The 12,798-nt window shown below is 41.4% G+C and overlaps 1 protein-coding gene across 2 annotated transcripts in view; it reads right to left on the bottom strand.

The window, feature by feature from the left end:
• The window catches only part of MAP3K2 (mitogen-activated protein kinase kinase kinase 2), a 39,268-nt gene that overhangs the window by 24,366 nt on the left and 2,104 nt on the right, over positions 1-12,798 (bottom strand). Inside the window, exons 1-7 of one of the 2 annotated variants that reach the window (XM_079974285.1) lie at positions 6,152-6,332; positions 4,136-4,205; positions 3,701-3,819; positions 3,310-3,350; positions 1,739-1,838; positions 1,515-1,628; positions 307-394 (exon numbers count right to left, since the gene is read on the bottom strand). In XM_079974285.1, coding sequence (XP_079830411.1) covers positions 307-394; positions 1,515-1,628; positions 1,739-1,838; positions 3,310-3,350; positions 3,701-3,819; positions 4,136-4,139 — 466 coding nt within the window. In that variant the 5' untranslated portion in view covers positions 4,140-4,205; positions 6,152-6,332. Of the gene's footprint in view, positions 1-306; positions 395-1,514; positions 1,629-1,738; positions 1,839-3,309; positions 3,351-3,700; positions 3,820-4,135; positions 4,206-6,151; positions 6,333-12,798 lie in introns of those variants that run through there. The other variant, XM_079974284.1, reaches the window with a different exon arrangement.

Here is a 12,798-nt window from a genome sequence, read left to right as displayed (position 1 = left end):
CTTGCCAGACAGAATGATTTCCTCTGTCCTCTGCTGTTCTGGGGGTTCTCCTGACCCTCCCAACCAGGATTTGGGGAGGGAAGAGGGGCGCAAAAGTCACATTGCGCTAGGACTCAATGCGCTGGTCTCCTCTCTCTCACCCACACATAGGTACTTACCTTTTTATTTATTACATTTGTATCTCCAAATTTGACCTCAATTTAATTCTCACATCAATTCTGTGAAGTATATTAGACTGAGAGATATTGATTCCCTCCACTCATCACCCAACCAAGTCAAAACTGTAGGAATATGAAGTTTGCTTACCTATTACAGAAAGCCTGTTTTTCCTCTCAGTCACTCTGAAAACTGTATTATCCAAATCTTCCAGCGATGGCAGAGGCTCAGTATTACTCTGAAGGTGAAAGCATGGAGCAGTTTATTTATCCCTTAAAAAAAAATAAGAAATCCTCCCACTCTTGTAATTTTTCAGTGAATGGACTGTTAAGGAGGACAGGTGCTATTTGCTGCCGTGCTTACACAACCTTAGCAGCTCTTTTTGGACCACAATTTCAAAAAGCCAGTTACAAAAACAAAGGAATTAAATGATTTAAAATATGTAAACCAGAGTATTTTAAAACTGGGAAGAAATATTCTATTTCTGTCAGTAATATTCTACTTTTGTCATCATTCTAGCCCAGGCATAGGCAAACTTGTCCCTCCAGATGTTTTGGGACTACAGCTCCCATCATCCCTGACCACTGGTCCAGTTAGCTTTGGATGATGGGAGTTGTAGTCCCAAAACATCTGGAGAGCCGAGTTTGCCAATGCCTGTTCTAGTCCATGAAAAAATACTTTTGCATCCATCTTTCACACAATGGCAGCTATCAGCACTAACAGATAAAAAAAATACAGTCGCTAGCAGTCTTTGAATTGACGTAGGTCATGCCTACATCACCCCTTCCCACTGCTTTGGTGAGGCAAGTAGTAGGAAGCAAAAGTCTGCAACTTGTAAAAGCAGTAGTGTGCTGCATAATCCAGTGTTGCCACAGCAATTCATGCCCTCCATAGACTCTCGTCTCTGTTCAGGCATTCAAATGTGAGGAGGGGAGCGTCCATGAATGAGCACACTAGCTCTGCATCTTCCCTGCTGCCCTCCATGGGTTCAAGTGCAACTATCTGCATTAATGAAGCCTCCTTTACTCATGGAGGCTTTCACATATTTTGGAATGCTAGGACCTCAGGGAACCTTCTTGAGTGTGACCTAAGAGGGTGGAGCTCGGGTGGTGCTCTCTAATCCCCATGTGTTAAGTTAATCCTCATAATGAACACCTGAACAGAGCTTCAGAAAATCAGCCATCTGGATTTCTTCACCTGAGCACATAACACACAAACAAAGCTAGTTCAAAACAGACCAATGGTTTTCGATTCATGTGGACATGCCCCAAAGAGTAATTTTAAACACAGAAAGTTCACTTGTGTCATGTGATATCTGAATACACACACACACATCTGTATAAATAACATGTACAGACCTGTGTGTTTCCATGGGCAACAAGCAATATCTTGAGACTCTTCATATGAACACTTCGATCAAGAAGCTGTACCGCTTTGTCCAGGTCATCCTGTGTAGCTAATGGGATCACCAGCTACAGGCAGAAAAGTATACACACAGAACAAGGTCACAATGCAACCTACTCACAGCTGATGTGATTAAGGAATAACACAAACAACTACTATTCAAGAACCATTCTTTTACCTCATTATTGCTGTAATGCAAATTCATTGACTGTCCAAAGGCAACTTTAGCTTTTGATGCAATATCTTCTAGCTTGACAGGTCTAGGAAACTGTAGAATTCTGTAATACAAGTTGGGGGAAAATCCACCGACATGAAAACAAGTAGCTAATGATGACAATGATGAAAGTTAAATTTTTGTTCATGGAATAGTGACATACTGGGGGGGGGGCAGGGGGAGAAAAGCATGTTTTCATAAGGTGTCACACTCTCTCTTAAAAATCAAATTATTAAAAAGTGCATTTACTGAAAAGACAAAAACAGCACCCAAATTAATAACCCCACATTCAGTAAGGTGAATCATTGAATGTACATGATTGCTGCTGGGTAAACTATTGCACTATTCTGGAATACTGTTTCAACCCACCTTACACCAAATAATTACTGCAGCTGAAAAAGTAGTAGTCAACTTGCAACTTGCACAGTGAATTAACAAGCTAATCAGCTTCCGAAGATAGATTTTATGAGCCATTATAAGATTTTCTAAAGTTAGAAAGCCATGCTTAGAAATGATTTATTTAAGATCTGCAGCAGGCTTAAACTATGTGAGTCAATACCTCATTAAAGTAAAACTCTCCTAATTGCGATACATCAACTAGGCCAAGAGTTTCTAGGAAATTAATTCCTATGCCAAAGGCAAACTATCTTAAGGATTTGAAATATGTGCTGTGCAGTCATTTGAGGTGAAATACTAACACAGAATAAATTTGTTCACCAAAATAACCTGAAGTCAGTTTTTAGCACAAGAACAGAAGCTAGATCATTTTCCAGGTTTGATCTCTCTGAGCATTAGTAATTTACTCAGCAGAAATGGAAACTAGCTGACCATCACAAACCATGATGCAGGTGCATGAAGGCTCCCCCATTTTCTTTGGGATTCAGGAGCAGCTGGATGCCATAATTGAGCTTACTTTGCATGTGTAATTAGAATTATAGAATTGTAGAGTTTGAAGGGACCCAAGGGTCATTTAGTCCAACCCCCTGCAGTGCAGGAGTATTATAGTGTGTGCATGTGTAAAAATAAATGATTTTATTAAGATATATTGCTCCTTATTCTATTCTAGGAGCAAAAGATAGCAACATATATATTTCACACATATACATGCATTTTTAGCACATTTCTTAAGTTTCTCTTTTCTAAACACTGACGTTGGATAGGCATCTCTCTATTCTCTATCAAGCTTTGCCAATACTCCATAAAGCTACAAAATATTATGGGTTGCATCTAATTGGTTTTCCTTCACTGACAGAAGACAATTTGATTCAGTGGAATTTTTAGCCAGTGAATCAGGGATCACAGTAACCATTAAAGAGTCATTTTCCTTTTGCACACCCCCCCCCATTCTATAGTCCATACTGTTCTGAACGGTCCAGTAACCCTTTGCAGCAGATGTGGGAATTCTAGGGGGAATTGTTAAATATTGCCTCAATTCCCATTCCACTGGATCAAAGAGCCTTCCATCTGCCGAGGGTCATCAACTGGATGTAACATTCAGAATGGATTCTGGAAACTTGTGGAATATCTTTTTTTACCTTTTCTCTCCTCGGTGTTCAAATTTGACTCGGACATCATTCTGTAAAAGAATTACACACATACTAGAAAACAAAGCTGGGAACAAATATTATTTGTGAATATTCCTCCCTGGATTGCAGACGGCCAACAAATATTCTCACACACTTGAAGCAACATTCTTTGGCAATGGAAGAAAAACTATTGGGAAGTGGGAATTTGGGATATGCATTACTCTGGTACACAGGACACATCTGTTTAAGATCTGTTCTGCAACACTATATCCCTTTCATTTACCTCATAATTTCAAAAATATGTACACCACAAGGTGGAACATTCCCAGCAAGTGGAAATCACTCACATCAAATGCAGAAACACATTCTTCATTGTAAGACAAACACATTACAGGATTACCTGTTTTTTCGGTGAAGATGATTTTGCTTTCCCTGTTTCTTGTAGAGGCAATGGAGGGCGACTTGCCTTATGAAGGACTGCCAAATCCTGCATGATTGACTTCAAAGCTTGCTGCTCATCTGTTTAGGGAGGAAAAAAGAACTATCTGTACCCACTATTCATAAAATGCCTTTGAAAACAAGGTTTATTATTTTTAATACCTCCAATAAAATAAGTAGGATCTGAAGATTGTTCTGATTATACATTTTATTAACTCATTTATATTCAGACTGTCTAATGTCTCAAGAACTACTTTGTATTCTAACATATGTTGTTAACATAGATTTCCAAATTTTAATATACACTTGCAAAAATGTCCTGTTTTCAATGATGGTTTGCATTATGAACACAAGGCTGATGTGCTTGAGCTAAATTGAGTTGAACCCAAGAACTCACCCATAGCTGCAGCCAGCCAGCAAACCTTTACTTCAGAAGAATGGTTCTCCCATTAGAACCCTTCTATTGCCTATATGAAAAACAAACACATAAATTACAGCAATGAAGAGAATAAACAGTTCAGAAAGGACTATGATTACAGGCATAAAAAAAGAAGATTGCCATGTCCCAAATGTTAAATATAATAAGCCACTGGAAATTAGTTACAGGTCAGCCACATCCTTTCCCATCAGCTTCTTCATGAAGAAGTATGGGTGAAGACTACTATAGGAATTACTTGACTACTGTTCATGAATAGCCAACAATGCAATGTTGTAGCTTTTGCTGTATCATTATAGCTCTGCAAACCACAGTCCCTTTCTCAGACCTCCAAATTACCATGCAGCAGAGAAGCATTATGTTGGCTGTACTGACACAATAAAGCTGTTGTTGTTTTAGGGATCACAAGGTGGGGGGCCAACAGAGGTGGTAAACTTTAATAAAGATGAAATATATTTGTGAAGTAAATGCTACTCTCCACTAGAGAAGTAAAAAGCTGAAGCCCACTTACAACTGTGTTATCATAATGATTATATATTGTTTATTACATTTTAGTCACCTTTCTCAAAATAACCTGAGTGACTATATGTATGAATATAAAAAACTGAAGTTTAAAACCATAGGAAAAGTGAGCAAATCCATAGAATACTAAAAGCATGCATCCATAAAAATTAAAATCAGAACCAGCAGAAAAAATAAATTCAAGAAAACTAATCAGTACTAACAATCCATCACATGCCATCAATGCCTGAAATAGACAATTCACAGGATTTGTTGAAAATTCAGTGTCCACCAACATTAGAAGACCAAGTTAAGATTTACCCAAAATCAAATTGATTCAACAATAAAATGAAACGCTATGGAAGACAGGTATCCTCTGGACTTGCTCATTTGTCGAACTTAAATCAGGAAGTGTGCAGTTAACATCATTGTAGGTCACTACACTGTTACATGCATATGCTGATTGTGTTTATCTTGGTGTGTCTTATTGATACATTATTATGAATTTTGTTGTTTTATTGACATTGTACACACTTTGGGCCTACTAGTAGTGAAAAGCAGATACATTTTACAAATACAATAAAACATAAATTTCCCACCCTAGTGGCGCCTATGCACCATTCAGAGCAGCTAACAATTAATACCCAGAATGAAATACAATTCTTTTTAAAACATTAATACTTATATAATTAAAAGAGAGCTAAGTTGTAGCAGCTAAAATAGAGATTAATACTAATCTAGCCAAATGATAAAACAATACCTGCCTAAACAAAAAGGTTTTTGCCATATAGTGAAACACTGTAAAAAAAGGGGGGAAGCACCCAAATGTTAAAAAATTTAGGTGTAGCTGCAGAGAAGGATGTTTATCTAGACCCTAGCAACTATGCCTGCATCATACTGTAGCTGGGCACCAACTTGGATGGCTTTAGAAGAGGATTGTACAAATTCATGGAAGATAAGCGGCTATTAGCCATAATGGCTATGCTTTACCTCTGTGGTCACAAGCAATATGCTATGGAATAAAAAGGTAAAGGGACCCCTGACCATTATGTCCAGTCGTGACTGACTCTGGGGTTGTGGCGCTCATCTCGCTTTATTGGCCGAGGGAGCCAGCGTTTGTCCGCAGACAGCTTCCGGGTCATGTGGCCAGCATGACTAAGCCACTTCTGGCGAAACAGAGCAGCACACAGAAATGCCGTTTACCTTCCTGCCGAAGCAGTACCTATTTATCTACTTGCACTTTGATGTGCTTTCGAACTGCTAGGTTGGCAGGAGCAGCGACCAAGCAACGGGAGCTCACCCCATCGCAGGGATTCAAACCGCCGACCTTCTGATCGGCAAGTCCTAGGCTCAGTGGTTTAACCCACAGCGCCACCCGTGTCCCTATGCTATGGAATACCAGTGGCCAAAAACCACAGAAGGGGAGAGTGCTCTTGTGCTTAGGTCCTGTTTGTGGGTTTCTCAAAGGCAGCTCACCATGACAAGGTGCTGAACTAGACGGGCCTTTGGCCTGATCTGGCAGGCTTTCCTTCTGTTCTTACAGTTGGGACATAGAGAAGAGCATCTCAGTAATATCTTAAGGTGAGGGCAGAAAGATACAGGAGGGGGCTGTCCACAGTATCCTGGTCTTAAGGCACCAACACTTTAATTTATACTTTGAAACAAATCAGTAGTCAGTGCAGCCTGGCAGGACAGGTGTAACATCATCCCATAAGCCAGCATTCTCGACCAACTAGTTTCAAAAAACTTTGGAAAGGTAGCTCCACGCAGAGCATGCTTCAATAATCCAATCTGGATGCAACTATGTCTACATGGTCACCATGACCAGGTCCGACCTCGTAGAAATGGACACAGTTGTCACACCAGCTAAGCAGGACAAAGGAACTCCTGGCTACAACTGTTCTTTGAGCACCCAGGTACAAAGCAGAGTTCAGACGCACACAACCCACCCAAACTGTGAACATGATTCTTCAAGGAGAGTACTGTCCCATTTGGAACATGATGAACCCCTATTCCACAACCCCTTTGTCTTGTCTAGATTAAGTTTCAATTTATTAGCCCTTATCCTGCCCAATACCGCCTCCAGACACCAATGCAGAATAACAACAGCTTTCTGTTATAGATGATTGCAATGCAAATGAATGTCTGGTTTTATATATGTATTCCTATCCAAACCAACTAAAGCCACAATTCAAAGAAGCTGCTACATGCATGTACAGGAACAGCACCTCCACATTTTACTTTCTCAGCAGGTTTGCATATGTATGTTTCTGTCTACCTCCATCTCTCTCCCAATCATATCAACTATATTTAAGTACAGTGGTACCTCAGGTTACATACGCTTCAGGTTACAAACTCCGCTAACCCAGAAATAGTACCTCGAGTTAAGAACTTTGCTTCAGGATGAGAACAGAAATCATGCTCCGGCGGCGCAGCAGCAGCAGAAGCCCCCATTAGCTAAAGTGGTGCTTCAGGTTAAGAACAGTTTCAGGTTAAGAATGGACCTCCAGAACTAATTAAGTACTTAACCCGAGGTACCACTGTATTTTGTACTCACACAAAGTAGCTGAAACACCACTGCCCATGCACTAGAAGAAACTGGGTAACCCCGAAGATTGCAGGAGTACTATCTATCTATCTATCTATCTATCTAGATGGGAAACCATTTGTTTTTGCAAGAGCAACCTGCAACACAAGTTTGGAGCTTAATTTCCTACTGGTGGTTTCCCATTTGGAAAACCAGATCAGGTAATTCTGAAACCTATCCATTGGGCACAAAATGCTGACTGACTGTCATGAAAAACAACAACAACCCAGGACATTCTATACAAGATCTCAAAGTAGCTGTTCTATTACAAAGGAATTTCAGAAATAGACTGGAAAGAGAAGCTGCTGAATTGCAACTTATTACCAAACTTAAAACCATGGAGAGACCTGGTCTGAACAAAGACATTGGATTCTTATCTCATTATACATGACAAAGCCATTTTTCACCTTCTCACCCCTTGCTTTTTCCTGTAAGACCTATTGCAGTCGTTAAGAGTCGTCAACAGGCTCATCACAGCTATCTGCCAATCACCCAATCCCACCACCCTTCTGAGTAATACCCCTCCCCACCTTCTCACTATATAGAAGGGTCTGGTGACTTCTGTTTCAGTGTATCTGAAGAAGTGTGCATGCACACGAAAGCTCATACCAAGAACTAACTTAAAGGTAAAGGTAAAGGTACCCCTGCCCGTACGGGCCAGTCTTGACAGACTCTGGGGTTGTGCGCCCATCTCACTTAAGAGGCCAGGGGCCAGCGCTGTCCGGAGACACTTCCGGGTCACGTGGCCAGCGTGACATCGCTGCTCTGGCAAGCCAGAGCCGCACATGGAAACGCCGTTTACCTTCCCGCTGGTAAGCGGTCCCTATTTATCTACTTGCACCCGGAGGTGCTTTCGAACTGCTAGGTTGGCAGGCGCTGGGACCGAGCAGCGGGAGCGCACCCCGCCGCAGGGATTCGAACCGCCGACCTTTCGATCGGCAAGCCCTAGGCGCTGAGGCTTTAACCCACAGCGCCACCTGCATCCCCTTAGCACCTTAGTTGGTCTTTAAGGTGCTACTGGAAGGAATTTTTTTATTTTGTTTTGACTATGGCAGACCAACACGGCTACCTATCTGTAACAACAACTATAAACTATGTGGCAGCGGGAGTGCAATGGCCAGAGAAAGACACAGATATAAAATGGATAGACAAGGCCATTTCACTGTCTTGATAGGTCACTTCCTTGTTCACACACATACACTACTTTAAAGTGTCCCCAGGGACAGAAGTGAGAGCTGTTCACAGAAATCCAAGATTCTACTGTATCTGGGATTTAGCACAAAGGTGTGTCTGCCACCTCCGCTCAGAATACTGACTGTTAGATGGGGGACCTGTGGGAGGCAGAGAGGAGAATGGGATAGTGTGGCTGGAACCCTGAACAGAAATAGTCCACACTCTACACTGCATTTGTACAGACTAATAGCAATCAAAATTAGCTAAGTGACAGCCCTTTGGAACTATCCATGCAGAGGAGGAGGTTTCACCAGGCTTGAAAGAACCCCAAGGTTTTCATAAATTAAAAACAAATATTTAGAAGGGAAACCATCAGTAGGAAATTAATCTCCAGAACAGCCCAATGGGGGCTGAATATGCTTGGTAGCCACAGAATACTGGCACTGCATATGTATATACTGGAGTGGGTAGGGGAGAATGCCGTGATGCTGTACTGAAGCACCCCACACTACAAAATTGTGTTGCAGGTTGCTCTTGCAAAAAACAAATCTTAAAAACTAAAAAAATGGGCTGAAATGAACAACAGAAACATCTGGATATTTTAAGGTCAGAAAGAACATGTGTGTTGAATTACGAAATTCCTCTGTTCCTAACACTTTTGAAACCCGTCTGCTGCCTAAACAATTAAGACTGAAGATAAGCAGAAACTTTCATGGATTTGGGTAGTCTTCAGCACTGCACACATTAAGTTGAAACTGTTTATTTTATTTTAAGTATTACTCTCTTCGCAAGCCAAGAATTTCATAACACCAACACTATTTAGCTGGCAAGGCTGTGTGGAGATTATCACTGAGAGTTGTTCTTGGTACAGGTAAGGAAAAAAGTGCCCCATACTATTTATCTTATTTGGGGGGGAAATTATAGACTGCTTAATGTTAGAAAAATTTGAAGCAGAGTACATATATACAATAAAAGACAGCATAAAATCAATAAAAACAACAATAAAACACAAGAACATAAACATCATAAACATACAGGAAACAGAGATACAAAGAGACAGAGTCCAGCCTTAGGGGACAGGAGAGGCCTGCACAAGGTGTGGCTTCAAGCAGATAACTGATAGATTGCACAGGGAAGGGCCTTCCAAATGGCAGGAGCAAGCGTACAAAATGCCCCCTTCCAATTCATCACTCAAAAATGGTGAGGAACCTTTTTGGCCGAATGGGCCATATCTTTATCACCCTCCATTCCTGCAAGTCAACTCTGACAGAAGGGAGGGACAATCCATCTATAAATCATCTGATTTCATAATGATAGCAGATGACTGTCAAGTGCCAAAAACGGAAGCTTAGCCCAACGTCTTTGCAAGCTCTAGGCTTGACACCTGAGCACCAAACACAGGGCTGGCAAAGCCCCCTGTACAGCAGCTACCAAGCACCCAACAACCAGTTGGTAGCTGGGAACTTGGGAACTATTGTAAAATAGGGGTGTTGCTGGCAGTGTATGCCAAGGTGCTTTTGGCCAAACCATTCCCTTACATACCCCACACCTGACATCATAATGACATCATGTGTAGGACAGTTGGGCAGAGTTCACTTGAAATGGCCTCAAAGACCAAACTGAGTGGCTTGGTGGCCCAGAATAGGTCCATGGACTGCAGATTCTCCACCCCGCCATAAAATAATCTTTAGGATCCACTACCACCAATAGGGTTTCAGGTTGATTAGCTAAGAGATCAAACAGCTCTTTCAGGTAACCTGGCCCTGAGTAGTTCAAGGCTTTATCTGTCAATTACAATACCTTGAACATAGCTCAGTTCACATACCAACCAATGTAGCAAGTTATGCAGAGTACAAGAGGGTGGGAACAATAATGTTCATCCTGGAAAAGAGTGACTAGTGGGGTGCCACAGGGTTCTGTCTTGGGCCCGGTCTTATTCAACATCTTTATCAGCGACTTGGATGATGGACTCAAGGGCATCCTGATCAAATTTGCAGATGACACCAAACTGGGAGGGGTGGCTAACACCCCAGAGGACAGGATCACACTTCAAAACAACCTTGACAGATTAGAGAACTGGGCCAAAACAAACAAGATGAATTTTAGCAGGGAGAAATGTAAAGTATTGCACTTGGGCAAGAAAAAATGAGAGGCACAAATACAAGATGGGTGACACCTGGCTTGAGAGCAGTACATGTGAAAAGGATCTAGGAGTCTTGGTTGACCACAAACTTGACATGAGCCAACAGTGTGACGTGGCAGCTAAAAAAGCCAATGCAATTCTGGGCTGCATCAATAGGAGTATAGCATCTAGATCAAGGGAAGTAATAGTGCCACTGTATTCTGCTCTGGTCAGACCTCACCTGGAGTATTGTGTCCAGTTCTGGGCACCACAGTTCAAGAAGGACACTGACAAACTGGAACGTGTCCAAAGGAGGGCAACCAAAATGGTCAAAGGCCTGGAAACGATGCCTTATGAGGAACGGCTAAGGGAGCTGGGCATGTTTAGCCTGGAGAAGAGGAGGTTAAGGGGTGATATGATAGCCATGTTCAAATATATAAAAGGATGTCACATAGAGGAGGGAGAAAGGTTGTTTTCTGCTGCTCCAGAGAAGCGGACACAGAGCAATGGTTCCAAACTACAAGAAAAAAGATTCCACCTAAACATTAGGAAGAACTTCTTGACAGTAAGAGCTGTTCGACAGTGGAATTTGCTGCCAAGGAGTGTGGTGGAGTCTCCTTCTTTGGAGGTCTTTAAGCAGAGGCTTGACAACCATATGTCAGGAGTGCTCTGATGGTGTTTCCTGCTTGGCAGGGGGTTGGACTCGATGGCCCTTGTGGTCTCTTCCAACTCTATGATTCTATGATTCTATGATTCTAATAAATGGTTTAATGGTTCTGGCTATACAGACCTCTCTTTTTTTTACATCAAAAAACTTTACAGCTATGTTGCTAACCACTTCTTTGCTTTTTGGCATCAAGTTAAATGTGTTCTGCAAGTTATTTTATAAGTGTCATTTTCTACCAAGGTGATAATTAAATCATTTCACAATTTTACAGTTTCTAGAGGAAGTCTGCATCAGCATTTACTTGGGCTGAAAATAGTCTGAATGACAACCCTTTTTGTAATGTTTTAATATTGTAATGTTAACATGGCAAGGAATTGCAAGAATCAAAATACTATTTTTCCTCCCCCCAAAAAACATTGCTAAGTTGTTTATCCGATATGCTTCTGCCCTGACAGCAACATCTTTCAGCTTGTTATGATCATGAAACTGAATTTTGTTCCTAAATTAAAATTTACAACTGATAGTCACAAATTTGCAGCACTGAAGGGGGGAGTGGCAGTTGAAAATAGAGTTTGAGTAGAGTGAGAAAAGAGTTGGGGAAGGCTCTGTTGTGTTAGCTTTTTGTTATTAGCTTATGTGTTGTACCCACCTCTTGTATTTCTCCTTGTTAAAATTGGTTTAGACAACAACAACAACCCTCACTGTTCTTACATCCCTGCTTTACTGAAACTTCTGCCATTGTTTGAGTACAGGAAGAAGGGGAGAAAACTGAAAGGGGAAAATTGGTTGTTTTAAGCATCTCCCTCAGGTCTGCCTCATGTGAAAGAGATAAAAATGTGGAGCCCTCAGATATTCAATAGTACCTTCACAGAATGCATTTCTGTTCTCATGTGTTTGGTCCCATGAAGTTACAGATTCAATGTAGTAATTTAGAAGATATATTTTATTAACAAGCAAACACCCATATATGTACAACATCCATCAACACAAGCTAACTAGCATACTTGCTCTTAAAATTCTATTCCTCTTAAAAATGTAGTAGCATATCAGCATGGGGTATACGTGCAAAAGAGGCTACAGAATAGGAGAGAAGAGAAGGCATGGAATTGGTGGGTGGTCTGTGTGCAAGGCAGAGTTAGAAAAAAATAGGAAGGAGGTGGTAAGAAAAAGGGGTGAAGTTGAAAATGGGTGCAGAGGAAGTTGCAAAGAAAGAGGGAGTGGGAGGCATGGGAGTTGGGATGAAGATGAAAGCAGAGGAATAAAAGGCTCTCCCAGGAGGGGATGGTGGCTTCATCATAACTGGATGGAAGGTGAAAAGGATGGTTAGTGGATGCAATGTATTTGGAGGAGGAAGATACAGGAGGTTACTATGGGGGTGGTCTGTGTGCAGGGGTTGCACAAAAAGAGAGAGGGAGGCATGGATATGGGGATGAAGGTGAAAACAGGCATTCAAAGCAAGGCTACAGAATAGGAGAGGTGACTTCTGAAATGAGGTTGGGAAAATGAAAAGTGAGCTTAACAGTTGCATAGAGTGGGAATGAAAAGGGTTAATGTGGGGGAATTCCAGGGGGATT

The sequence above is a fragment of the Podarcis cretensis genome (assembly GCF_951804945.1).
Source record: "Podarcis cretensis genome assembly, chromosome: 1".
Classification (NCBI taxonomy): domain Eukaryota; kingdom Metazoa; phylum Chordata; class Lepidosauria; order Squamata; family Lacertidae; genus Podarcis; species Podarcis cretensis.
This window is presented reverse-complemented; position numbering and strand designations above follow the sequence as displayed.